This window comes from Ahaetulla prasina, chromosome 12 (assembly GCF_028640845.1).
Source record: "Ahaetulla prasina isolate Xishuangbanna chromosome 12, ASM2864084v1, whole genome shotgun sequence".
In the NCBI taxonomy this organism is placed as follows: domain Eukaryota; kingdom Metazoa; phylum Chordata; class Lepidosauria; order Squamata; family Colubridae; genus Ahaetulla; species Ahaetulla prasina.
Genome location: NC_080550.1, coordinates 183,963 through 211,562, shown reverse-complemented (window position 1 = coordinate 211,562; position 27,600 = coordinate 183,963). Strand labels below are relative to the sequence as shown.

The window sequence follows — 27,600 nt, the reverse complement described above, 5'->3', positions numbered from 1 at the left end:
ACTTTTTCCCCACGATCCTGTCACTGGCCTCTCAGACTGGCCTGGAAGAGGCGTTAATGCCTAAGGGAATTAACATTTCACTCCTATTCAGGGAAGGCACGTTCTTCGGGGCCCCATTGCAGCCCAGAAGAAAAAGTATTCGTGCATCGATTTGCACAGGGAGATCAAGCCTCGACTTTGGTTTGGAGTGGAAGGAGATGGGCATTCAAGGCAAAGAAATGGAGGAGACTTTGCCTGGGCAAGGCGGCTGCTGCTGGTCATGGGTAGGAGCAGTCAGTCAAATGCCTCTTCCACTGTCTGGGGCGGTGCTGCCCCGGCCGCTCTGCGCGAAGGGAAACCGGAGGCACCAAGGGCGGGGGGGGGGGAGTTCAGCCGGGGCGCTTCCGCGTAGAGCGCCCGGCGTAGTCCACGTGGCGGCGGGCCCCGCCCCGACGCGTCCTCTCGCTGCCGGGCAACGGCGGGCTCCCTTTTCCGATTGGCTGGTGCCGGCGGCGTCTCAAGCTGCGCCTCTGCTGTGCCCCGGCCGTTGAGCGCGGACCACCCCGGGCGGCTCGGATTGGCCGGCTGCGGCGGGGCCAGGCCCGAGGGCGCCAGAGAAGCCGGCCGGGGGGTGTGGGGTGCCGTGGCGCTCGCTCCGACCGAAGGCCGAGGCTGCTGGCGGCCGCGGGAACGGGCGCAGGTAGGCCTCCCGAGCTCAGCTCCCCCGGTCCGCGATGGCCGCCTCTCTGCGCGGGGCGGCCCAGACAGCTCCCCTCGTGGGCCGGAGCTCCTGGCGCCGCCGCCCATCCCGGCTTTGGGGCTGCTGAGCGGCTCCGCTCTGGCTCCGCCGTCCGGCTGTGGGGTCCGTGCTCTCCCCACCACACATACTCACGCACAAGCCCTGCCCAGCCTCCTGGGGCCCTCCTGGCCCTGCCTGGGCAAGCAAGCGTTGCGGTTCATCTAAAGCCGGGATGGATGGCAGAATTTCAGCTTCCCGGCGGGGTGGCAGCTCTTTCCAAGCCTCTCTCTTCCCTTTGCCCCTCCGGCGGTTCCCCTACAGATACTAGAGCATCACAGAGACGGCGCAAATAGTTCTGAGAAACCTGCAGCTGCTCCCGAGGTCACAGAGCGACCGAGCGAGTGCCTCTCCTGAAACGAGGGAAGTTTGGTCGGTAGGTTTTTGGGGGACCTTTTCCTCCTTGGTGCTGGCAATAGCCTTGAAGGGAAGAGGCTTGGGACCGGTGTGGAGGAGGGAACATTTTGACTTCCTGCCTTTATTATAATTGCTCCCAAGGAAAGAGATCCGCTTCTCCTGGCTTGGGAGTCATCTGCCCCAAAGGCTGCCCCTTCCCTTGAATCTTAGAATAGAATAGAATAGAATTTTATTGGCCAAGTGTGATTGGACACACAAGGAATTTGCCTTGGTGCATATGCTCTCAGTGTACATAAAAGAAAAGATACGTTCATCAAGGTACAACATTTACAACACAATTGATGGTCAATATATCAATATAAATCATAAGGATTGCCAGCAACAAGTTATAGACATACAATCATAAGTGGAAAGAGATTGGTGATGGGAACTATGAAACGATTAATAGTAGTGCAGATTCAGTAAATAGTCTGACAGTGTTGATGGAATTATTTGTTTAGCAGAGTGATGGCCTTCGGGAAAAAACTGTTCTTGTGTCTAGTTGTTCTGGTGTGCAGTGCTCTATAGCGTAGTTTTGAGGGTAGGAGTTGAAACAGTTTATGTCCAGGATGCGAGTGATCTGCAAATATTTTCACGGCCCTCTTCTTGATTCGTGCAGTATACAGGTCCTCAATGGAAGGCAGGTTGGTAGCAATTATTTTTTCTGCAGTTCTAATTATCCTCTGAAGTCTGTGTTTTTCTTGTTGGGTTGCAGAACCGAACCAGATAGTTATAGAGGTGCAAATAACAGACTCAATCTTACCACTTAACCTCATTCAGTTTTCATTCCTATTCAGTGTTCTGGTCTTCGCTTGTTCTAAAAGTTTAATGGTTGTTTATCTTCGATATCGGCAGCTTTTTTCTCTTTATCCATCAAATAGGATTCTTGCTGTCTGGCTGGCTGTCTTTTCCCTTCCAGAACCTTTGCCCTACTTTCAAAGACTAAACGAATCTTACTAAATTATTAGAATAATGCTATTTTTCCAAAAGTAAAGGAAATTAGAAAGTATATATTCAGTAATCTGAAATGTGCATTTCTGAGAAGCATTATTCAAATTGAGCTGTTTCTAAATAAGACAAAATAGGTGTATTGAAGAACAAGGCTTGCAACACACACACATACCAAAATTATCCTAGATGTTTTGCAAAAAGAACTGTCTCACTGACAATTTTGGATCCTCCCCCGCCCCCCCAGCTTCAATTCACATAAAGGTTTTTTGTCATTACACCTGAGAAAGGTTAGGCAATCATTGAGGAATGTTGCCATTAAAAAATAATTCCAATAATAAGTCTATTTTCTTTGCCAGCCTTTTGGCTACCTGCCCTAATAATTGCCCTTGCTTTTTAGAAAACTGCTGCTTTATCATTTTATATAGGTATTTTATTACATAGTATGATACATACATACATACATACGTAGTATGTCAACTATTTTCATGTTTTTAGTGAAGATAATATTCACATTTTATAAACAAAGATAGAAGAAATCCAGAAAAGGCTGGGATTGGAGATTGGATATCTTTTTGACCAACTCTTTAGGAATATTCCAGTCTGATTAAAACTCAGAATCAGTGGGCAAATCCATTGGAACAAATCTACTTCTCCCAATTCTGAAAGGGTGGAGGGGGAGCAATTGCCAACTATGCTGGCTGCAGCTGGCGGTCCAGTAAGGGGGGGGGGAAGGGCTGCTCTAGAAATGCAGCACACAGAGGTGGGGTGGGCTTCTGGCCTTTTCATGCCCAGCCCAGGCCTTTAGGAGCTGAGGGCGCAGAAGCCTGGCCAGCTTAGCCTTTCCCATCCAGGCTGCAGGCATTCGTGGCAGGTGTGATTTCCCCCCCTTCCTCTAATTGTACAGGATAGTTCTTCCCTGATTCCTGCCTCACTGGCTCCCCTCGCCATTGCCCTGTGCTTTGGAGGTTCTTCTGAGGGTTGTCATGACATCAATGGGCCTGGCTTCCCTTTCTGCTTCAGCCACTGCAAAGGGTGCAAGAGCCTCTCCCTTTGCTTGACCATCTGCTTTTTCTTCCTGTCCTGCATTATGGGGCTTTTGCTGCCTGTGAGAGGGTCTCTGAAAGAGAAGCTCTCCCTCTCCCCAGCCATCACTTTCACTCTCATTGTGTCTTCAGCCGGGTGTCTCCACATTTATTCCTTTTCATTTGGTGTGAGGCCACAGAATTCCCAACGGTACTTTCCTCTAAGCTTCTCCGAATGCTCTCTGTGCTTGGGAAGATCTTGTCCTGTGAGGCAGTTGTATCTCTGTCCCCCTTCCAAAGGGCCCACTGCTCTCTAATTAAAGAGCTGGAAGGATTCGAGGTGACTAGGCTGGGAAGGGAACAGACCTGTTGGGGCAGGAGGAGCAGCTTTTCTCTTCCTCTTTCCTGGTCCGGGCTCTCAAGCACAGGTTTGTTGAGGGTGCAACTTTGGGGCACCCTCTTCCCAGGCCTGGCTTAGTGCCCCATGGGGTGGGGCAGGAGTCGGCTCACTGATGAGCAATCAAGGAGTAGGATGCTTGCACATCTTCCCAATGGGACGGAGCTTCTGGGTCTCTGATTACCGAGTGTCAAGGGAGAGCTCTCCTCCATGTTGCAGGTGCTTGGGCCAGGGGTGGCCTGCCCTCACCGCTGTGGCTTCTTCCTGCTTCTGAATCTGCTGGAGAGGTGGGCTCCAGGCCAGCTTCAGTGAAACAGCCCACTGCCAGTTGATGGACAGTGGGGGAGCCTTGTGACTAGACCTGCAAACATACAATTTGCCTCGTTAATTCTTCTGGTAAGGAATTCAGAAACGCCAGTCTACTCAGGCAGCAACGAAATAATATGCGCTTTCATAATCTGTATTTTACAGGAGTGTGTTGCCAGGGCAACAGAAGCACTAGGACTGCCCCTTGCTGATCTCAAAAGCAGAACAGATGAGGAGGCGCTGTTTTCCTTTTTCTCACCTCCTCCCCCTGGGGAACGGTGGCTCCTTCTTTTCATGAGCTGGCTTGGAATCCTTTAGAAAGTTTTCTACTTGGGTTTCTTATAGGACAGCCACATGGGAAGGACCACTGGTCACTCCAGGGACCCCTTGGCTTTTCCCAGGTACAACCATGGGATTGCATGAGGTCAGGGAGAAGCCAGGAAGTGAAAGTGTTAATTGGAAGTGGATGGCTGGGTCCATTTTCCTTGGCTTGGGAGGGAAGAGAAGGAAAGTTGGTAGAGTAATGAGGCCCTGAGCCTTCCTTTCCACACACAAAGGAAGGTTGTAATTGATATTGCTCTATTGCTGGAAAGGCCAGTTCACCTTTCATACTACATGCCCAACTTTTGGGCCATTTGATTAATTTATCTGGGAAGCTGTTGGATTTGAAAACATTAGAAATATGAGTTCCCGGAGTTACAGAGCCTCTGTATGTGTTTGATAGGAAGAGAGCCGTTTCTTTCCTCTGGCTGGTTGAACCAGAGCTGCAAAAGAAATTGCTCTGGCTTCCTTTGGAAATGCTGTGCATCTTTCCTGAATATATGAGACAGTTAAAATGAGAAGTTGCCCATCAATTAACAGCAATAGTGCATGTGTTTTTTCTGTAGCAGGTAAAATCCAGAGAGCAGAAAGTTGGGAAACATGATGGCAGTAAGGCAAGGGAGGTTCCATGAAAGCAAAGATCTAAACAAAAACTGCACATTGTTGCTTATACATAATTTTGTTTTCATCTAGTACTGAATTTTGATTTTGTTGGCATGTGAAGGAGAGGAGAGAATCCCTAGGGATGTTGAAAGAGCAGCCCTTGGCTGCTAGATACCATTTGGTCCACTTACATCAGAGGAAACCTCTGGATACTTAAATTTCATTTTATTTCCCTTTTCTCCTTCCATATAATTCTTTACGGAAAAAGTTGTTTCTAAAATGTGGAATGAAACATCTTTCCAGTTCACACCCTGTGAGGTCAGCAAACTGTTCATGGCTTCCTTGGAGTGTAAGCAGCTGCATTTAATCCAGTTTATGTGCTAGAACGGGTCCCCTACAGGAGAGCCTGCCTGGCTGGCCCTTGGCAGGTTGAGCTGTGGACTTCAGCAGTTGGAATGCGCCTTCCTTTGCATGGACTCAAGCTCCCTCCCTTTGGCGGGGTGGCGGGGGGGGGTGTTCAGCTGTTGGAAACAGCAGGAGGGGTTTGACTCCTCTAGGGGCCTTGCCTCCTCCCCTTTCCATGGAAGTCACAACAAAGACAGTATAAATCCACCTGAAAATCTGATGGCAGCTCTTCCAGAGAAAAATTGTTCCCTCACTTGGTAATGGTGGGAGACCTTGGGCATCGTGGCCAAGCCATTTCACCCCAGATGCCAACATTTTATTTTAAATAAAATGTTCTGTGGTGTTTGGATTATGAATGGATTTTCACTTAAAAAAGAAAGAATGCAGAACTTTTTTCCTCTACCTTTTCATTGTCCCCCCCTTTTTTATTCCTCATCTCCATAGAGCACAATTTTAAATGAAAAATGTTGAAATTGGAGACCATTGAGAAAATGTAAATCCGTGAGGCGTTTTAAAAATCCTGCAATGTATAATGAGTGAAATGTGCCATTCGATGCGGGGCACCAGTGGCTGCTTTGACATGCGATTGGCAGAGCCGAGAGGGAGGCTCTGCCACGGGGCTGCTGCCTTTCCTTCTGCTCCTGACCTGGGAAGGAATAGGAGACCTGCTTTTGATAGGACGGGGAGGAGACAAAAATCAGCAAGTTCTCTCTTCTGCCTGACTCAATTTCCTTCCCCTTTCTTTCAAGAGCTTTCGCATTCCAATGAAAACGCTAATCCAGAGCTGAAAGTAAATGGTTGGGGAGTAAATTGCTGCTAGTGCTCTGAGCTGCCAGGTCTTGTGTGGAGAGCCATTTCTCGGTGAAAGGGGACAGGCATGGGGGCCCTGTGTCCACCCCAGAAGCAACTAAGGGGGTGGCTGGGCCCTGCCAGGAATGGGGAGGAACAACAGTGGGTAACAGGACTTGGGGTTCTTTGAATGCTGCTTTCAGCAGTATCCTTCTGGGTGGCAGTTTCATGGGAGAGGGTGTGGATTTTAAAACTGAGTAGCAAAAGAAACAACAAGGTAGAATCAACCGTTTAATACAAGCGTAAAAGGACCCAGGGAAGCCAAGGTGCTCCAAGAACTCCATCCAGGAAGGCCCCTCTGCTGGCCCTGAGGCCATGCTGGGTGTCTGCGAGCCTTTCTGGGTCAGCATGGAGTTGTGGTTAGAGGGGCTTTGGCTTCCACTCCATTCTCTATAGGAGAGTAGGTCTGCCTGGGGGGCGGGGTGTCCCTGCCCATTTGGGGTGAAGAAAGAGGACAGGCCCACATTCCTGGCCTCTCCCCTTCCCTTCCCACAGCTGTTGTCTTTGTGTCCCCTGGAGCCCTCTGGCGTCAGCAGCTGAGGAGGCTTTCAGAAGAGCAACAGCGACCTCTGGGTAGGCCTGAAAGGAGGCCAGGAGCTGCCTTTGCTCAGCCCAACCCAGCCCCGCTTCTCTGAAGCTCTCCAGTGAGGGGGGGCTTTGTTCCCAGCCCCCTCTTCCCTTAGGGCGCAGGACAGGGGCAGTTCTGGAGGGGCCAAGAAGGAAGGTTATGGTTCCAACCATAACCTTGCCAGATGTCCATGGCACCTATTTTGCTGTGGCTTCCCACTCTCCCTCCGGAAGCCGGAAGGTTCCTAAGTGCTGGCCCTGGGGTCACTTCCTGCTGCAAGAATGGGGCTCCGTCTGGTGCTTACAAGCTGAAGGGGAAGGGAAGCTTGTGGCATGGGGGGGAGGGGGGGAAGGCTTCCTCCCTCGCTGCTGGGCTGTCTCTCCGAAAACTGCTTGCCTTGCTTAATGAGATGTAAATTAGAAGCTTTCCACTGCAGGAGGGATCCTGATGAGCAGCCCTGCCCTGCCCTGCCGCATTGGAGCCTCTTGGCAGAGCCCAGGAAGGCCAGTGGCTGGCAGAAGCCCTGAGGAGAGGACTGGAGAAAGAAAGGGAGATCTGATGCTGCTCTTGCCTGCTCGTCTTTGTCTGCTTGTCTTTTGTAATCCTCTAGCCACACGGCAGGCAGGACGGCCCACCCTCTTCCGCCCCTCCCCCCCTCCGTCTGCTTGGCAGTGCCTCAGAGAGCGTGCCCATGCTGGCTTTTTCTTTCACGTTTTCTTCAGACAGAGCAGCATCTGGCTTCTGTATTGGCACCTTCCTGCTAAGAGGAGAGCCAACTAATATTCCCCTGGCCTGAAGTTATCTTGGGGGTTTCACTTCCAAGACTGTCCTGGGATTTCGCTTCAACTGGTAGCAGTTGAATGGGCCAACAGCCTGAGCAGCCTGAATGAACGGATGTGTTCAGAAACCTCGGCACGGATGGGACTGTGCCTCCCCTCTCTGACATGGGCACTTTCCATTTTGCTCTGCCTTTTTCTTGGTGTGGATTGGAACAGCATTCTTCTTCCCCATACACAGGCATCCTTCATGGTGGATGTCGCACCGGTCTTCCCAGAGCCCCATTCATCTCCTGGGCGAAAGCGTTGCCTGGAAATAAATCCGCAGCCTTGGCTCCAGGGTGGGTGGGGGTCTTTTTAAAATCTTCCCAGTGTGGATAAAAGTGGGTCAAAGGCAGCAAACCATCCGTAGAGGCAACCGCCTGCCCGTCTCCCGTGGAAACCCTCTCCCTTTACGAACACCTCTCGGGATTAATGAACACCTGCTCCGCAAGTGGGTACGCAGGCATGTCTGTCTTGTACATACCTCCTCCATGTGTCTTCATGCCCGTGTCCACACTGGTGCTCCTGCCAATCTCAGCAACGTCCTTCGCCCAAAGCCCCTTTTCTCCATAGAGCACAAGGCTGACTTTCTGGCTGAGAAGCCTTTCCTTGTGGACATGGCGGCCTTTTCCCTGTTAGACGGTTAGCTGATTGTTGTCATCAGAGAAAGTGGCACACCTGAGATTTAACGAGGTTTTTCCATCGATGTCGGCTGCCCTGGTGCAAATTTGGGTTCTTTGTCTCTTTAGTGCCAGCTTAAAATGGACCTCTGGTGGGCAAAGAAGCAGTGCTTTGAGGAAGGCAGCTGCTGGCATTTTGCTCGCTGCAGCTAGGTTGGATGCCCAGGTGCCCCAACACTGGCAGAAGAGACAAACGGGCAGGGCTGCTCCTCTTCCGTTGCTGTTTCCAAGGTGGCAGAGATGGCAGCCTTTGTCTTCTGTTGTGTTGGCTTCACTGCACAGGATGCTGAAGAGGGTGGGGCTGATGGTGGAGGTCCTGTTGGTGCCAGGGGTGGGCTCTCAGGCGCCAAGAGAAATCTGAGAGTGTCTCCTTATGCCCAGGGCTACCTGCTCTGAGGACCCTCCCTGGACTGCTTCATTTGGGCTGGCCTGAATACAGGATGCAGGGCTCCTCTGCCCAGCCACTCTTGCTATAACGTGCAAATGTGGCGTTGCCACTGACTGGATGGCACTGTGCCAATGAGTTTGCCATCCCGCCATCCGCCCGCCCTCTGCACTTCGCTCCCTCCTTTCCTTGCTCCCTCCTTCCTTCTTTTCCCCTCCTCCTCCTCCTGCCGGCTTGACTTTAATTAACATGCAGATTAATTGATTTTTAAAGCTGAAAAATTACAGATGTCTGTCTATCAACTGGTTGGCATCATCCAGTTGATGAGGAAGGACAATGCCCATGCCTTTGTGCTGCAGAAAGGGACAGCTCTATCGTTAAAAATAACCTGCAGCCTCTTCTGGAGAACAAGGGCTTTCAGAGAGGGAGGATCCTGAGCCCCCTTCTGCTGGACTTCTTCCAGTCTCTGCAGGGAGCGAGGTCAGGTGGGGGGGGGCACTTCCTGCCTGGGGTCCCTTGATTGGGAAGCAGAGCTGCTGGAAAGGTCTCCACCAAATACCGACAGGATGGCAGTGCCAGGAAGAGCCAGCCCTTTCAGGCTTGCTGATGTTTCCATCAAAAGGCAAAAATAGGTTTACCTTTCATGCTTCCCTTTAGTCCTTTAATTTCATTTTGTATATTTAAAAAAACCTGCCGCATATATCAGGCAAAGGTCTTGTGAGAGCTGCCGAGGCTGCAGGTCAGAAGGGCCAGTCTGAAGCTTTTCAGCTGTCCGAGCGCTTTACTCTTGAGTGGCTCTTTAGGGTCCCTCTCACAGGCCTGTCTGACCAGGCAGGATGAGGAGTTGGACCAGCAGGAAACAGAGTCTGATAGGTCTGGGAAGATGGCAGGCCGCAACTGCCTCCCTCTGGAAATAGCTTGCAAGGGCTGTCCTAAGCACAGCTCGGCTCCAAGGGCCTATGGGTGTGGGATGTTTTCTGTCAGAAACCCTGCTCCCCCCCCCCACCCCCGCATTCCCTGCTCTGCTTGGCATGAAAGACAAAGGATCCTCTGGGCCTTTAGGTTAGTAGCTTAGTGCCGAAAATAGCCATTTCCAGCCAAGTAGAAAAGTGAGAAATCCTTGAGAAATCTCTGATTAGGCTGCTAAATAGATTAAATCTGACTACTTGCTTCTGATGGAAAGAATTAACTCCTTGCTCTGGGGAGGGAGTACAGCCCGGCTTGGCTGCTCTCTGGCCTTTAACCCCTTCTCCACTGGAAGAGCTGGTGGCTGGTCGGTGCCTGGAAGTCAGAGAGGGTGAGGCATAACTCTGGGGATGCATCTGCCAGCCGAAAAGCTCTTCCTAGCATTGGTTGCCTTTTGGAAACTTGTCCAGCTCCTCTTTTTATAAAGGTCTTTTGAGCACATCCTTTAACTTACAGGCAACCGGTCATTTTCTGAGACCTCGGCTGCCCTCTAATTACCTGGAGTTTCTGGTCAGCTCTGACTGTCAGCTGTGTATTTATTTCTCTGTTCAGTGTTGTCGTTTGTGTCATTCTTGTCCATGCGTCAGTTCTCTAATCCCTCAAGGCCTGCTGAAAAAAGCTCACACTGCTTCAATCAATGAGTATAGATGTACATATGTACACCTCATGCTGTTCCTTTTTTGAGAAAACAGAATTATGCAAAACACCAAACAGGAGTTAGAAGTAGCAAATGAAATGAAATGGATCAGAGAAAACAGATTTTTCTACCAAGGATCATCAACTGGGGTGATTCTGGTTGTGATGGATCAGGAGAGAGGTAGTGGGGGGGTGGCATCAGATGAGCCACTGAAAGAGATCTGCAAGATTTGGGATTGCTGCACGAGCTGCCCTGGCCTTTCTGCCTAGGTCTTCCTGGCCGGTCCCCTAGAGCCTTGGCAAAAGGCCGGGTCTGTTTGCAAGAGAGCTGGTCATCCAGCCTGGGCCCCTGTTCCCTCCGATCCTTGGCTGAAAGCCCTCTGCCTGGCCCCAAGCCTTCATTAAAGGGAAACTAACCGAGTTTGGCTATGGTCTCCAGGTTGGCTGCCAGAGTTTTAAAGGTCTTTAACAAATGAGGTGGAGAGATTCTGAGGTTGGGCTCTTGATTTTATGTCTGAAGCTGGTCTCTTGCCCTGTACTTGAGGTTCTGCTCAGCCATTTGGATGTGTTTCTGCCTTGCAGGTTCTGAAGAACAAAACTTAAAGTCAAGAACTGTTACAGGCCATTCTAGATCTTCACAGTGAAATCTCCCGGAAAGACTTGGAAGAAGAACACCCTCGGGAAACTCCTTCGATGTCTCTGCAAGTGAGCGAGCGGGAGGGGACTTGGCTCACAGCTGCCCTCCCTCCATAGGAACAGGCTCTGAGTTAAGCTGGGGCTTTGGTTGAAAGGCAAAGCAGGTCCTCCCAGAGCTGGTCTGTCCTTGGGGAAGGAACCGGGGCCTGTCCACGTCCTCTTTGGCTAAGAAGCGAAAGAGAAGAGAGAGAGAAGACTGGGCAGGGGAGGGAGAGCCTGGACACAGGACCTCCTGTTGGGCACTTGAAGCTCTTTCCCTTAGCGCAGCTAAGTCTCCTTTCCTGGCTCCCTCAGATCTGGGCCTCTTCTGACAGCCTGGCTGAGTCCATGTGGCAGGAGCAGTTATTGAAGCAAAGAGTGCACCATTCACAGAGCTGCACCTGAACAATTGTTTGTGCCACCTCTGGGAATTTGTTATTGGCTTGGATGGAACACAGATCAAACTGGGAAGCCTAAACATACATGCAGTTCTTGTACATGACCGTAACCCATAAGTCAGCCCCAGGTCAGGGTAACAAGCAGCCCTCGGACAAGCCTATTTCTGGCCTTGTGGGTCTGGCTGTGTGATTCCTCCTGCCCTCCCTTAGGATTTCCTGCAGGGTGTGGCAGTCCACTTCCATAGACCTGGAAGGGACCATAGAGGTCTTCTAGTCCAAGCAGGAGACTATTTACCATTTCAGACAGGTGGCTGTCCAGTCTGTTCTTAAAAATCTCCAGTGATGGAGTACCCACATCTTCTGAAGGCAAGCTGCTCCACTGGTTAATTGTTCTCACAGTGAGAAAGTTTCTTCTTCATTCCAGGTTGCTTCTATCCTTGATTAGTTTCCATCCTTTGTTGCTTGTCCTGCCCTCTGATGCTTTGGAAAATAAGTTGCCCCCCTCTTCTTTCTGGCACCCCCTCAAACACTAAACTACTGTTATCATGTCAGCCCTAGTCCTTCTTTTCTCTATTGGCCATACCAATCCCTGCAACCATTCTTCATATGTTTTTGTGTCCAAGCCCTTAATCATCTTAGTTGTTGCTCTTTGCACCTTTTCCAAAGTCTCAACATCTTTTTTTTTTTTTGGTAATCTGGTGACCAAATGGGGTGGAGTGTTCCAGGTGTGGCCATACTAAGGTTTTATAAAAATGGCCAAAGATAGCCAGCCACCTCTGTGTGAGAGGCTGGATGGATCAGGCCACATGATGCACCTTCCAGCAGTTTCATTTGGGCAGTAGGGTGGGTGCTTTTCCTTGGTGTTCTCCCCACCCTTCCCCACTCAGCATATGCAGCTTTGGACTCTTGCAGTGAGTCAGCAGCATGGTGGAAGGAATAAGGAGGGTGCCACTTCAGCCATCCAGATCTATGTTTATGTTACAGTTTAGAGACCCTGAGCAGCCTACAGTTTTTAAAGCGCAAACAATAACAAAGTAAAAAGTAACCTTAAGTTTGCTTTGTTGTGAAATCCACTTCTGTCAGAAAACACCTTTTGAAGTGAAGAACCTCTAAGGGATGGGATTTTCCAGCCACACATCAGCTTCTCAGTCTCCTCAGGGCCAGTTCAACCCTGCTGCAAACACTCTGCTGCTGAGCCCACTGAGTGGGAGGCCCATTGCTGGCCAAAGCAGAAAGCGTGCAAAGAGCTGTCTGGCTGAGTCAGCAATCGCGAATGTCTGTCTGGATGCCTCGCTTGGTCCTTGGATGGCGGGGGTGGCGGCGTCTTCTCCAAAGTGGCTGCCATGTGGATAAGGGCAGAAAGAACCTGGGGCTTCTAGTATAACCCCTTTTTTATCTTTCCTCAGGCTGAAAAACTGGCGCCCTGCCAGAAAGATTGCAAGAGGAACCTGGATATGGAGAGAGAAAGTGCTCATCCGGTGGGACAGGAGCAAGTCGAACTGCATGGGAATTCGGTGGAAGGGCCAACTAAGGGCTTCCAAGACATCTGGCTGCAGGTAAGGCAGCTACTCTGGGAGAGTCAGCCTTTCAAATCCTCCACACTCTACTCCGAAAAACACCCGAGAAAAACTCTTGGGTTGCCCAATGTAGGGGAAGTTCCTCCCTCCTGTGTGACTGGAAAGCAGAGCCCATCCTTCCAGCACAACCAGGCCATGGCCAGGGCCCACTGGGTGAGGCTGTCAGGCTTCTCTGCCTTGAATGGAAAGGTATCTTTCCGTCTTTCATGCACGAAAGAACTCTAAAGGCAATTCACGAGTAACTTTGGAGGCCAGGCTGGCTGTGAGAAAGCAGAGGGAAGGCATTGTTGGCAATGGTTCCCTGCCCTCATTTATTCTTCTTACCTTACTAGGAAGACAGCAGTGAGCAAGATCAGGAAAGCAGCTTTGGTAATAGGCAGGCGGATGTGGAGCTGGCTTTTCTGCCCAATTTGCCTGCCTTGGAGCACCTTTTCCCAGACAGGGCCAGAGGCTGCTCCCTCAGCTGGTGGGAGGGAGGGAACAGCTCTTTGGTCCAGGGTCCTCCAGAAGAAGCCTTAGCAGGAGACCCTGGGCAGGCAGGTGCCCACCTCCAAGAGGGGGACATGGGCACAGAAGACAGCTGGAGTGGCTGCTGGAGATGCCTGCCTGCCCCTTTTCAGGGCAGGGCAGAAGAAGAAGCAACTTGCAGGGATGGGGCCCTTCATAGAGCGAATCTTGTTTGGGCGAGGGAGGAAGACTGCTGGCCTGGGGCCAAAGCTTCTGCTCTCTAGGACGTGAACTTGGGCATTCCTTTGCAGCAGGTGCCTCCAAGCGTTCCAGAGCAGAGGCCTCTGTCACTTTCTCTTTCTTCTGCTACTGTAAATCCTGGGACATATTGAGGTTCAATAATGGTTGTTTCAATTTTGGCCCTGCCCAGCTCTGACAGTTCTGTTGCTCTTTCTGAGTCCCTGGCCACAGCTAGGCCCCCTACTACAGCATCTCCCCAGAAATGAGGTAACTAGACCCCCTCCCCCCCGGCAGTACTTCCAGAGTGGTCCCTTCCCAGGTGCCTTGTGTGCGTCTCCCTTTGTCACGGCACGGTCTCTGTCACAGCCTGGCTCCTTCCAGAGGAGAACCCACCTGTCGTGTCCCCCTCCGACGACTGGGTCTGGAAAGTCTGTATCAAGCATGGCCACGAAGCCTCGGCAGCTTTGCCAAATTCCTTTCAGATTTCTCAGGGCAGGCAGGAATCCAAGGTGTGACTTCAGCAAACCAGATGAGACTTTGCTTGACTCAAGGAATGCCAAAAAGCAGATCCTTTATATAGGCCATGGGGTGTGGCTCCATGACTCAGCACTTATCCAGGCCTGCCCCTCCCTTCCTTCTGCTGACGTCGCCTCTCAGATCTCCGGAAGCGGGGATCCATCCACTGTGAATTCCATTCCTCGGGGTCTGCTGCCGGCAATTCTAGCACGTGGCTGGCTTCGTGCTCACACGCTGTAGGAGTGAGGTTTGTTTGTTCATTCCTGACATTCTGTCTGGGCATGGTGCCAGGGCTGGGGGCTGGAGGCATGCCAGGCCGTTCCTCTTCATTATCAGACTCTGAATCTGATAGCAGGCCCTGCAGAAGGAGGGAGGGGCCCGGCTGAGGAGAGGAGGGAGGACAAGGCACAACACCACCTGTCCCAGCCCCTCTCTCGCTTACCTTGTTTTGAGCTCTTTTCTGGCTGTGAAAGATTTAATAATGTCAACCTGTGTCATTAACAGAATTGTCAGTTTCACTGTTGACCTTTGGCTTTAGATAATTTCTGAACGTTAGAACCCTCCTATTCCAGTGTAAATCCATCAGGAGGGAGTCCCTGCAGGGGGGAAACCGTTCTACATCTGCTTCTTGTTTTTCAACTGGCTGAGCCAAGGAGAATGTGGCATCCGGATGGCCAGTTGTGCCAAAACTTCCTGAAAATCAGTGGGCACACTGACCCAATGCAAGAGATCAGTTGAGAGTTTGAGAGGGAAATGCCCTTCTCTCGTGTAGCCTCGGTACTGGCAAAAGAGAGGGGCAGGGAAGGAGTTGGGGTGGAATGAAGTAGGACAAAAGAAATGTCACTGCATAAATTGAAAGTGAACCTCAAATGTTTTTGTCTGAAGTCCCACTAATGGCTTCACCCACTCCATTTGTCTCTGGCTCCCAATAGAAAGCAACTGTCAGCCGTCCATATCACGGTGGCCCCTCTCTGCTCTTGGTTACTGGCTAGTCCTTGGATTCAGAGTGATTCCTTCCTGCCCTGCCTTGCCTTGCCCTGCCCTGCCCTGCCCTGCCCTGCCCTGCCCTGCCCTGCCCTGCCCTGCCCTGCCCTGCCCTGCCCTGCCCTGGGATACTCCATTGCTTCAGTGATTGCATTAGTTAAATAGGCGGTTTTGTACTTGATCCAGAGCTGGCCGTATGCTGAATGCCCATTGGGATTTTATTCTCAGTGAGGAGGAAATGCAGTTGGGGATGGAAAGAGTGGGAGCAACCTTGGTCTTGGGAAGGGGAAGAAAGTTGCACCAATGAAATCTCACCCTCCACAGGGACTGTCGCTTGGATGGCCCTCCTGCCTATAGCCCCAAGAGAGGCATCCCCCTCTCTCTCTCCCTCCCTCCCTCCCTCCCTCCCTCCCTCCCACCTTCCTTCCTTCCTTCTTTCCTTCTTTCCTTTCTTCCCTCCCTCCCTCCCTTCCCCTTTCCCCAGCTGCTTTGTGGAGGACCCTCTGTGGCAATCTTGAGGAGACAGCTGGGGCAAGCTAGGAGCTCTCATGTGGTATCTGCCCCCTCCCTTCATTTCTCCCACCAGTCCTGACCAAGGCTGGGGAAAGCTGGCAGTCCCCATAGGTGCCTCTCTCCCTGCCCAGAGGCTTTCCCCCAAGGGCCTTTCCCACTGTGTAACTCTTTCCCTTCCAAGAGCCTCAAGAAGCAAATAATGATAGTTCTTGACAGAAGAAAGGCATTTTAAGGGCTCTGAAAGAGACATTTAATGCATTTGCCTTCTGCCAGGCTGTCACTGTGCCATGAGTTGCTTCTAATGCCTAGTAATCAAGGTGCATTTTCAGAGCTGCCATTTGGGGATCCCTCCACTGGAGCTCGCTGGGGAAGGAGGGAGGAGAAGACACAGACGCAGGCGGGGGGCTCCCCCTGCTGCCCTCCTGCAGAGCTGCAGGCCTCCAGCATGGCTGGTTGGATGGCCCCAGTGGATGGGCTTCTTGGCCACTGCCCCAGCTCCAGTGGGAAAGGGCCTCTGCCAGAGGAAAGGCAGGAAGCGTGCAGAAGATGCCAAGCCCTTGCTTGTCCCTGGGAAGGCTGGGCAGGTGGCACTTAGGAATGCTGAGAGGTGCGCTGGACTTCAGATGCCACCAAAGCTGTGGCCTCCTTTCTGGAAAAGCTTTGAACAAGAGATTTTGCCAGCCAATATGCCACCCGTGATTGACAGGGACAGATCTTTCTTTGCAAAATTGAGCAAGCTCTTTTTTGCCAATGGTCTTCTGCCTGGGGCAAAAGTCACTCAATGGATGTCGTGTCTCTGGGGTCTCTTTGAAAAATAATCAGATGATGCAGATTTGGCCAGGCTTCATGGTCCCTTGATTCTGCTCAGGACCAAAGTGTTGTGGTCCATCAGCAGCCTATGGACCTGGCAACGGAGTCGGACAGCGATGAGGCTGAAGTGAGGCCAGGGCCATCAGGAAGTGAAGTGCGGATTCCAGAGCCTCCAGAGACTCATAGTAGTGAGGCAGAGGAACAGGAGGAGCCTGTTCCTAATGCACGCATGAGAAGAGCTGCCAGAAGGCAAGAGCAGCTCAAGCAGAGAACAACTAGGGAGTAGGGCCAAGAGATGATTGGCCCCTCCCATAAGGCTTAAAAGAGACCAGCACCGGCGTTTGAGCTTTGCCAGAAAACAATGTTGTAGCTGCGTCTTCTGCTGATTCGTCTTCTGCTTCGTATACATCTTTGTTTTTGTGGCTTCTTGCCAGGAAGGGCCTTTGGCAGTTTGCCTAATTGGACCAAGGTTTGTGAGATAACTGAGGAATTTGTGTTGGGAGGCATTTGTTTTACTTTGAGTTGAATGCTGTTCGAATAAAGTTTGTTTGTTTTTCCACGGACTAAGTTAATTACTACCTACTTGGGCCTGGGTCACAACACAAAGCTTGGCAAAGGCTTATGGAGGCCATGCAGCCAAATCTCGGAAGGCATCCCTGGCCAGCAGTCCTTCAGCTGCTTTGCAAAGTGACCTGGTGAAGAGAGGCCTCTCGGACACGGCAACTCTACAGGGCTTCTCCCTCATGCATCCTCTCCTGGTCTTCTCCCAGCTGGAAGCAGCTGAGTCCTAGGCTGCATCGACGGACAGATACTGTCAAGCTCACATGATGTGACTTGTTTCAGGCTGCTTTAGTAAGACCACGCTTGGAATGCTACTGCATCCAGTTTTGATTACCACGATGCAGAAAAGATGTTCAGATTAGAAAGAGTGCAGAGAAGAGCAACCAAGGTGATTAGGGACCTGGAGGATGAACGGTTGCAGGAACTGAGCATGTCTAGTTTAAGGGAGAGAAGGACTGGAGGTGACATGATAGCATCTTCCAATATCTGAGGGGCTGTGACAGAGAAAGGGAGGGGGGGTTCAACTTATTCTCCAAAGCACCTGAAGGCAAGACAAGAGAAGCAACCTAGAACTAAGGAGAAATGTCGTGATAGTGAGAACAATTAACCTCCAGAAGTTGTGGGTGCTCCATCACTGGAGCTTTTCAAGAAGAGATTGGACAACTATTTGTCTGGCATGCTATAAGGTCTCCTGCTTCAGCAGGGGGTTGGACTAGAAGACCTCCAAGGGCCCTTCCAACTCAAGGTTTTCTGTAAGGACACTGTAGGGCATTTTTCTCCAGCCAACTTGCTGCTAGTTTTGCAGGTCTCTCCTGTCAATGGCGTGTGAAGGTGAGGACAGTTTGCAAGGGTGGGGGGAAGAATTCTGCCCATTCCTTGATACGGAGACCCTGTTTGTCAGAGCCTCAGAGACAGAAACCTGGCTGGCTTTTACATCCCACAACGTTCCCGTTCTGTCCTAAAATATGCTCGGCAGACAGCCCTAATCTAATCTTTCTGTCTGCTTTCTCATTTTCAGAGTCAGGGTAAAGCAAATTGGCCCACATTAATTGTCTGCCCAGCCACCCAAAGCTTTGAGCTGTGATTTATGAGCTCAGAGCAAGCACTCTACAACACATTTTTCTTAATTTATTTTTAATGAGTATCTCAATTAATTTTCCAGGAAACATCTTAATGATGTTGGAGATGAATGTTAATAAGGTCTGTGCCTTTCAGGCACCAAAGAGCCTTGGGTATGGAGCATTTCAGAGTGATCTTGCCAGTAATAAAATGGCAAATGGTTCTATCTGCCAATGGACACCGATTTCAGGGCCCCAGCATTTCCTTCTTGAGACTTGAGCGCTGGGCTGAGATTAAGCCAAGTTTTGTTTGTTTCAAAGCGCTGGGCTGAGATCAAGCCAAGTTTTGTTTGTTTCAGAAAGAGTTTCCAGAAACCAGAAGGGTCTACTAGATATTGAGAAAAGAGTCTTCTCATCCTTCAGCAATAGTGAAGTCATTGGAAGTCATCATCCTAAGTTTCACCAGCAAGTACTGCTTCAGTGGCCATGCTACTTAGGCAGGCCTGAAAAACCCTCCCTCCAGAGGCTGCCTGGTGATGTTTCAGTTATTCATTCATTCATTCGGCACCCCCTTCTGACACTGGGCAGTTTACAGCACAAAAATGGCAAGCCTTCACCTCCTGGATTAGTGCCAGGGAAAGGGAAGCGCCATTCAAGCCTCCAAGTAAGGGGACTGATGCTTGCCTGGGTTTAATGCCAGGAAAGGTGCCACATTCTGTAAGAAAGTTGGTTACAAAACTCTTTACATGGCAGAGTATGCCATATGTATTGAAGCCCAGAGACCGCCATATCTGACATGGTTTCCAGAGAAGGAACATGACCAGGCAGAGCCATGGAATCAGGGAGCAGGGCATCACGTCCACCCCCTCCAAGCAGATAAGCAGAATATCTAACCCTACCCCACCCCCACCCCCACCATTTTTGCCTCCAGCCCTTGGGTGACACTCGGGTCCCACCACTTCAGTCTGTTACCTCTGATTTGCAGGACTGTCTGAGCCCCAGGACCCACACCCGGGTCATTGTTGGCTTGTGATTGCCAACATGCAGGCAGTTACCGGTATGTTGTGGTAGCAGGTTTTATCTCCAGGGCCCCAGCTAGTGGGCTTCTTCTGCCAGGCATAGTTGGCAACTGCAGGGCCTGAAGGCAGCCAGAGATTGGCCAAGCAACAAGAAGCTAAGGATGATGCACTTTTAGTTCCTTCACCACAAAAAAAAAAAAAAAAGGTGGCTGCAGCAGTGCTGATTTCATTGTTTCTGACCAGCGTTTCTGCTGGAAAAATACATGTACTGGGTATTGGATCTCAGTGCTTCAGTTCTGCAAACCCAGAGGATTAATAAGGCTCCTAGGAGCCCTGAATTAAAGATCTCTCCCAGCCAGGAAAGCCCACGGATATTTGCTTTTTCACGCATGGAAGGAAAGGAGGCGCCCCATTGTGCATCCCAGCAAGAGAAAGACTGGAAGGGACCAACTGACACACTCCTCAGGCATTTGGGGTTCTTCCTTGGCCTTCCACGGGAAGCAAGTGGCCTCCTTGCAGATCCAAAAGTGTTACCCAGGCCCAGCCTCAGTGTGGATGCCTGTCATGGTTTATGTCTAGGAGGACTGACGTGTGCTTTCTCAGGCATCTTGGTTTCTCCTGGGCCACGTAGGCCCTTGTCAACAAAAGCAGTCAGCACTAACCAAACCTGACCAGGCTGCCCTGAGTGAGCCTTGCCACAACTGTTATTCTTGACCTCCCAGGCGGCATCATTCTGGAGCAGGCAGTTCAGAAGAAGGGCTGCACCAAGAGACCCCAGCATCCGTGGAGGCCATCCCCTCTTGCAAGGCCTGCTCTCAGCCAGGGGAGCAGCTTTGAAAACGGCTTTTTAGTGAAATAAAGATGAACGAACTGGGTCTATAGATGTGTTACTGTTTTTCAGCTTTATGCATTTGGGTTTGTTCCATACATTTATTCAGGACTGTATTATTGTTTGGATGAACATTATGCTGGACTTTAGGAAAGGCCCTTGGTTATCCTTGCCAGATTTACATCCATTGGGCAAACGTTCCTCCTCCCTTTCTCCAGAGAAAAAACCCTACATGGTGGGCTTGTACCTGTCAGTTAAGGTGATTTTCAGCCAGTTGGGGAAAAATGACTGCCCGGGGCTGCCATTTGGGCAGAGGAGGAGTGGTCAGCTGGGATGTGCGCGCATGGGCATCAACGGTCACACCGCCTTCCATCCTGTGGGGAGGAGCAGCCATCACGGCCACGGTCCGGTGCACATCGCTCCTGCCTCCACGGGGCTACCGCCTGGCTAGCAAGGCCCAGACGGTGCCCAGCTGATCGTGGAGGGAAACAGCTGATCGTCGGACCATGGGTGGAAGTAGGAAACAGAGTGGGATAAGCCGGGATGGGTGGCTAGGGGTGTCGCCGGACTGTGGCGGCCGAATTAGCAGCAAGCAGTCAGTAGGGGGGGAGGGGTGCATACACACAGACTTTAATTCCTTTTGGATGGTTGCTTCGTGCCAGGTCCACGATTCCAGATAAACAATTCTAACATCAACCTGTGTTGCTGGCTTTTCTTACGTGGGACACCGGAACGTGACAGGTTGCACAGGGAGGAGGAACTTTCGTGGTCCCTCTCCCTCCAAAGACTCCCCATCTTAATCTTGGGTGATGCTATTTCCACAGAGTCCAAGCAAGGCTGCCCTCCCAGAGCAGTTGCTGGGTTTCCAGGTGGCTGTGCAACACAAGAGGGATGGCCAAAGCTGGACGCAAGGACAGCATCAGGTCCTGGAGATGCTGCTCCAGGAGTATCAGGCTCTCAAGACACAGGTGAGTTTCAGAACTCCCTTCTACCCCAGAAGCCAGGGCAGCACCTTATATTCTCTGCCTCTGTATATTTCACAGCTCCGACAGTCTAAGGCATTGACCCAGGAACAAGAAAGGGAGCGCTCTCTTCAAATTAAGTGGCACCAGCACTTGTGGGAACAGTTGAGTCAAGCAGAGACTTCTGTCCATATTCTGGAAAGCAGCTTGGATCTCTATAAGAAGAAATACCGAGCTGCTCTGGGCCGAGTTGGTGAACTAGAGACTCAGATGCATCAGCTGCAAGAAAAGGTGATCAATCTTTGGAGCAGCGGCCAAGCAGAGGACAGCCTTGGGCATCTCAGTGCTCAGGAGAAGGGCTGGGCTATGCAGTTCACAGGCCAGCAAGACCTGACCATCCAGGAGTTACAGGAACAATTGGCAGCCAGCCACAGCAAGGTGACTGTGGCCACAGCCCTTTTCCTTCCGGAGGCGGGGGAGGGGCAGGTAGAACGCTGGTGTGAACTGCAACAGATGTCAAGTTTCAAGTCTGTAATGAGAAAAGGGCCTAGGATTTAAATTTTTAAATTTTTGACACAAAAATCGCAGTGGTGCTTGTTCTGTGTTCCACAAAGCCTGATCTTCTGTGAGTTCACGGTGTCTTATTTACACCCAGCCTTGGCTGCTGAGTGTGGGGTGGGATTTGCCGAAGGAGCCGTATTGCCTTGTCTGGTGGGAAGCTGACAGATGCAATAAGGTAGTTGTACCTCCTGAGATGGACTCTTTCTCAGCTGCTGCAGCAGAAGGAAGCCGTGGCCAGCCTGCGCCGAGAGTTTGCATCATACAAGTTGACTCACAGCTACTCAAACGCAAAGCATCGAAAACAGATGGTCAGACAGGCGATACTCCGTCAGGTAGGTCTAGTACCAATAGTGCTGGTCAGCTGGAGCAAGCAATGGGAGACCTGCCACAACATGAGCAAAAACCTGGCTCCGTTTGTCTCGGTTGGTCTTGCCTAGAAGCTACAGCAGGCGGAAGAGGAGGGTTTGCAGCAGCAGGCGGAGGTGTATCAGGCCCTGGTGCAAGAACTGAAGCTGCAGCTGGCAAGAGAGGCTGAGCAGAACAGCAGCACTTTGAAAGGTAAAGGATGGGTCCCTCTCTGGTCCCCTCAGCTGGTCCTTCCTGTTGCAGCCAAGGGTCCCAGCTGACTGAGCCTCATTTCAGATCTGGCTCGCCTGGAACTGGCTGTGCAGAGGCTGTGCCAGGAGGCAGCACCAGAGCACCATGCCTGTCCAGTGCAGGCCCTGCTGGAACAAAGCCACCAGCTTTATGCACAGAAGGAATGGGTGAGTGGCTGCTGATCTGCCCAGGGAAAACTGCTGGGGAGGGCTTTGCCAGGAGTACATTGGCACTCGCTCATGCCCCTCCTCTTCTCCATGCCATCCAGAAACCAGACAGGCTCCTTCAAAGGGCATGGGCTAATTGCAGCATCCTCTGGGACCCGGCCCATCCCTTAAAGGCTGCCTCACGGGAGGCCAAGCGAGGCGGAGCAGTCTCTTGGCCTGGTGGAGCCCCAATGCTGCAGCCGAGGAGGCCTAAAAGCCCGGAACAGCCCGGGAAGGCTGGTAAGGAGCCTAGTTCCTGGTGTGTCGAGTGGGGTAGATCACACAGGGGCCAAGAAGGCCAATTTATGAATTGCTCCTTCCCTTCCCCCATCCTTCTCCTTGCCTGCTCACCAGCTGATAGGCAGAAATTCTGTTCTTACTTATACAGAGATGTTTATCCCATTCTTCCAATGCCTGGGCTAAGTGCTCCTGGAGCATCAACTGCCAACAGTGGCAGGAATAAGACAAAGCTTCCAAGTTTCTGTCAACTATGATGGATATGCTTTTTCTATGCAAAAAAGCATATCCATAATTCTCACGCAATCCAAGCATGCTGGACTATGGGAGTCCAAGGGAGGGGTGAAATGCTCCCGGTTTGGACCGGCTCGCGCGATCTGGTAGCGATGGCAGCTGCTGGTTCGGAGGACCGGTAGCAAAAATCCCTGGCCCCGCCCCCCTGCCTCTGCTGAGCCGTACCATTCAGCAGAGGGTTGTTTTTTTTACTTTTAAAAGAAGGTTTTGCTTCAGCGGAAACATGCCTTTAAAAGTAAAAAAAAGATCCCGCCCCTCAGCTGAGATCGGCAGAGCCTTTAAATTAAAAAAAAAATTTTTTTTTACGGCTACTCTGGGGATCTCTCCTGAGTTCCTCATCAACAGAACCTTAAAAAACATGTTTTTTGTAGAAAACCTCCTTTTAAGAGATTCTAAGGCACTTACCTGATTACTGATGACCTCATAGAATATTTAGAATGGCTTTTTTCCCAGCTGGAAAGCCCCAGTTTCGCTTTCAGCACCAGACAGAACTAATCTAAACTTAGCTAATCTATTTCATCTCTGAGTGATTAATGCTGTCTGTCTTTGCTTGCTGAGGAACTCTGGGAATTGAAGTCCACAATAAAATAAAATAAAATAAAAAAATAAAATAGTAAAATAGTAAAATAATAAAATAAAATATTTGTGCAGCTTTCTGAGATTTGGTGTGTTTCTACACAAACACACAAACTCTCAGCTGTATGTGGTATTTTGTGTGTGTGTGTGTAAAGTGTGAAAGTTGGTTTTTGAGCTTTTTGTGGCTGTGTAAGTGAAGTGCAGCTGCTTTTACATTGTGTGTGAGTCAGTTGTGTTGTGTTGTGTTGTGTATGTGTAAAGTGTGAAAGTTGGTTTTTGAGCTTTTTGTGGCTGTGTGAAGTGTGAAGTGCAGTTGCTTTTACACTGTGTGTGAATCTGTTGTGTTGTGTTTTGTGTGTGTGTGAAGTGTGAAAGTTGGTTTTTGGTACCTCTTATTGTTTTTTATACTTTATTACTTTTATTATTTATTGTTATTGGCCACGCCCACCCAGCCATCTGACCACCAAGCCACGCCCACCAATTAAGCCATGCCCACCGAACCGGCAGGGAAAATTTTTAGATTTCACCCCTGGTCCAAGGGCCCGGGGCTGCGCACGCTTCCTACCTGAGCCTTCTACTCCACAGCATTGGAGATGGTCCAGGACCAGCCGGTGGAGAGGCACCTCGAGCTCCAGCGTCTTGGGAAAATTGGCTGCCCACTGGACGTTCTCCTTGGAAGAGGCTGCCTAGCTGGAGCAGAGCTGGAGCAGAATAGGTCTCTTCCCTGGGCTGAAGTAGACCAGGTTGGGAGGGGACTTGCCTTTGGGTGGGGGATAACCCTTTGCTTTCTTCTTAGCTTCTTGGGAGGAGAGGGTCTTGCTGCTGCCACCTCTGCCAGAGAACTGCTAAAGGAGCTGATGGAGAAGCTGAGCAGGTCCAAGTGGCAACCTTTGCAGGCAGCATCCTTGCCAGAGCTGAAAATGCTGTGGCAGCAGGTGAGCTGCATGAGGTAGAGAGGAACATGCCCTTCCCCTGGAGAATCAGGAGCCTGTTTCTCTGTCCCAGAGAACAACTGCGCCAAGATCTATGGCATCTGGAGAACCACATTGCAGGGGTGGGATTGATGGCCAACTTCCCATGCAGTTACAGGAGACAGAGAGGAGAGTGCAGGCCCTGCAGGCCAGTGTGATGGAGCAGAAGGCAGAAAGCCATTCTCTGCAAGAGCAGCTGACCAAGCAGACAGCTATGTTAGGGCTGGTGAATGGACGCTTCAGGCAGGCCCAGCTGCAGCTGCAGCACCAGGCAACCACGGTGAGTGAGCCCAGAGGGCTGATGGCCCATGGCTGGGCAACTCCTGTGTCCTGGCAGTACCAGCAAACATCAGCTGGTAGAAGGACCCTTGGCTCTGGCTTTACCATTGCTCCCACCCCACCCAGCCTCTCTTCCAACAGGAAAGGTGGGAGGTGTTCTGGAGGGGCCAAGTTTTGCCTGCCCTTGTTTGGCAGGAGCAATGCTGGCAAATAGGCAGGAGGCTGCCAGCTGGCATTGCATGGAGGATGGGGATGGGGCGAGCGGGGTGGGCCCAGCCGCCCCTTTAGTGCTGGATGTTGCAGGGAGTCTCTGTCTTCCATGTAGAGACTTCAAGCTTCACTAGCTCCTTGCCAGCCAGAAGCAACTGTTTATCTTCCTAGCACCAGCACATCCTAGCTGCACATACTCCACAATTCCACTATTACTTGCAGCTCGGATTCCCTGCTCTTTCTTCCCTGCTCTGCCCGGCCCCCAGGAGGGCAACCAGGGACTCAAGCCACAGCCACAGCCCTTCATTTCGCTCAGAGGGTGGCCAAAGGGGGGATGGCCCTGAGTAGCCCAGAGGGACTCTGGTCTCTATCCTTCCCTGGTGTCCTTTGGGTCATTTGCAGCAGATTTGCAAGGCCTTTTGAGAAGGCGCTCTGGGTCACAGCATGGCAACCAACCCAGATGGCTCTTTTCTGCACCCAGCAGATAGAATCTTTACAAATCTCCCTGGAGGCATCCCGCGCTGGCCACCACTGGCTGCACCAGGAGAGCGAACTAGTGGTGGCCAATGTTCGCCAGTGGGTAAAGGAGCAAAAGTGAGTGTTGCCCAGTCACTGTAGAGGAGAGGGATGTTTCTGCTGAGTTTGCTATGGGGCAAAAGGGGGGGGGGGTTTCCCATTTGCTTCCTCAGCAGCCTCCTTTCGTTACAGGCAGATGAATGAGGAGCTGGACCACAAGCTCCGAACACAGATCAAGCAAATTGCCCAGCTTACTGGCGAGAGAGAGTGAGTGACAAGGCTGCTCTTTGGTGCTGGGTGGTGAGGGGAGCATTTGTAGGATTCCTTCACCCACCCCCCTCCCTTGGTGAAATCAGACCAGATGCATGTTTAATTTAGGATGGACTGAAAAACACCTGTGAGTACTTTTAAATTCCAGGCTCCTTTCCTTTCAAAAGCCTGCAGTGATCATGAGGGTTAGGATTACTTAACCTAAGGGGTTCTCTGCACCCCTTTTCCCTCTCACAGCCTTCTGCATCAATTATCGGAGAGGCTGCAAGAGGACAACCAACAGTTGAAGAATGAAGTCAACAAGAAGCACATTGTATGTGAGCGCATCAAGGTGAGTGCCAAGAACCACCAGAGGTTGATAGGAGAGCAGATGATGCCCAATTACAGCCCACCTCCCATTTCCTTAATTGGCCAAGTAGCAGAGGAGATTGTATAAAGCAGGGGTCCCCAGCCCCATCTACAGACCAAAACCAATCTGCGACTTGTTGGGAACTGGGCCATGCAAGTAGTGGGTGAGCACATAAAACCATCCCCTCCCCCCATTGCTGGTCCATGGGGTTAGAAAGGTTGGGGACCACAGGCCTAAAGGAAGCATACTTTGACCTGCTCCTACAGAACCCTCTTTATTGCAACTGACTCTTAAAACACACTGTTTTGCTCTGGAAATGATGAAAGCTGGATAGCTTTATAGGGGGATTGAGTACTTTAGGGAGAGCAACTTTACAAAAGACATCTTGGTCTCCCGTAAACTTATTACTTCCTACTTAGGGGCAGCCTACATCCAAAAAGGGGTTGCAAGGTAACCGGTGGGAGAGAATTGAATCTTCAGCTCCTGTTTGCATGTAGAAGAGGCAAGCGGACCAGGAGAAATAGAAAGCTGGACTAGGATGGGTTTGGTCTGGTTTCATGAGCACCAGGAAACATTGGGTGGTTCTAAACATGAAGTCTCTGGTTGCAGGCTCTCCACAACAGTGATTTGGAGCCACAAGCTGTACTGCAACAACTCTGGCACATACTTCTGTTGTGAACAATTGAGCTTGTTCTACTCCCATTACACTCATCCACCTTTCCAGGGGCCATAGCCAGAGAAGGCAGCTCTGGAGTGAAGGTAAACCGTGTCCAGGAGAACCGGTCTGCAGCCAGCAGGGATCCCTTCCTGAAAACCAGGCTTTGATATCAAGAGAACTTGTCTAAGTGTCCCATCTGTAGCTGCTGTCACGATGTACCACGTCTAGCAGAGCGCCACCCTTGCTTGAAAAAAAGACCCAACAGCCACCAAGAGTCCAGGAGCAACAATGTTTATATAAACAATAAAATGATATCCTGATCTCGGCAGCAGAGACAGCGTGAAGCTATATATAATGCAGAGATGTCCATGGCTAGAGGCCAAAGCGAGCTGGGGTATGGCGAGGCGTGGCAAGCTGGCCTTGCTCTTTGCGCCCTGGTGTATAAATCTTTGTGGACCTGCAGAAAGGGGCACAAAGGAAAGACTGAAGAGAGCAGACTACTCTAGGCTCGGGACTTCTCCCCTGGAAGTGGAGTCCACAGGACCATACCTGACGCTGCCCATCGGATTACAACGCTCCTGTTCTTCTCGGCGAGCACGGAGCTGTTCTTCCGCCAGAGCCATCTCTTCTTCCATGGCAGAGGCTTCTTCCTTGGCTCGCCGACGGCTCTCCTGGAACAGAGCAAGCAGCCATCTTTGTCCATCCTGCTTTCCTATGAAATGCGGCCCAACCCAAACACCGCTACGCAGACTTGCTGTCCGTATCTTGGTTGATGAGCTGCGGCATTAATTTTTTAAAAAAGTATTTCCAGCTTTCTGGGAATCAGAGCCAGCTGGCTCTTTTGGAGCAACTGTATGATTCCCCCAGGAGCTCATTCTCACCTGACGAGACTTGCCAGCATGCTTGATACTGTAGAACATGGGCCCCAATTCAGCCAGCCATTCCCCATCCACAGCTGTGACACACTGCATGTACTCCTGCAGGTTAAAGACAGAGGTGAGGGAGCTGGTAATGGAGAAAAACCTGCCAGCATCGTCATATGCAGGCCCCTTTCTCCAACGCATCCCCTCACCTTGGTGGTCATCACCAGTTCATGGTAGACAATATAGTCGGGAGTGTAGCCCATCCCAAAAAGCGAGCTGGTAGGGTGCAAATGGCAGCGCATCCCTGTGCGGATGTTGACGTATTCCCCGATGCCCTGCAGCAGAG

At 51.1% G+C, this 27,600-nt stretch overlaps 2 protein-coding genes across 5 annotated transcripts in view; one reads left to right on the top strand and one right to left on the bottom strand.

Annotated features, from left to right (window-relative positions):
• Positions 1-493: 493 nt before the first annotated feature.
• PMFBP1 (polyamine modulated factor 1 binding protein 1) lies at positions 494-26,256 on the top strand. The gene is made up of 17 exons (XM_058154870.1): positions 494-679; positions 1,040-1,151; positions 10,661-10,783; positions 12,558-12,707; positions 20,530-20,673; positions 20,749-21,105; positions 21,438-21,560; positions 21,666-21,786; positions 21,871-21,992; positions 22,094-22,271; positions 23,724-23,853; positions 23,935-24,073; positions 24,222-24,389; positions 25,080-25,192; positions 25,307-25,381; positions 25,622-25,715; positions 26,153-26,256. The coding sequence occupies exons 3-17, from the start codon at positions 10,772-10,774 to the stop codon at positions 26,228-26,230; spliced, it is 2,004 nt and encodes a 667-aa protein (XP_058010853.1). The 5' UTR covers positions 494-679; positions 1,040-1,151; positions 10,661-10,771; the 3' UTR covers positions 26,231-26,256.
• The window catches only part of DHX38 (DEAH-box helicase 38), a 34,658-nt gene continuing 9,504 nt past the window's right edge, over positions 2,447-27,600 (bottom strand). Inside the window, exons 23-26 of one of the 4 annotated variants that reach the window (XM_058154865.1) lie at positions 27,464-27,589; positions 27,273-27,368; positions 26,941-27,062; positions 2,447-3,902 (exon numbers count right to left, since the gene is read on the bottom strand). In XM_058154865.1, coding sequence (XP_058010848.1) covers positions 3,722-3,902; positions 26,941-27,062; positions 27,273-27,368; positions 27,464-27,589 — 525 coding nt within the window. In that variant the 3' untranslated portion in view covers positions 2,447-3,721. Of the gene's footprint in view, positions 3,903-26,666; positions 26,849-26,940; positions 27,169-27,272; positions 27,369-27,463; positions 27,590-27,600 lie in introns of those variants that run through there. The other 3 variants (XM_058154866.1, XM_058154867.1, XM_058154869.1) reach the window with 3 other exon arrangements.

Coding starts and splice junctions, on each gene's coding strand:
- PMFBP1 (XM_058154870.1), top strand. Junction 12,708..20,529: donor TCCAAGACATCTGGCTGCAG/GTAAGGCAGCTA, acceptor CTATTTCCACAG/AGTCCAAGCAAGGCTGCCCT. Junction 25,716..26,152: donor TTGTATGTGAGCGCATCAAG/GTGAGTGCCAAG, acceptor CTTCCTACTTAG/GGGCAGCCTACATCCAAAAA.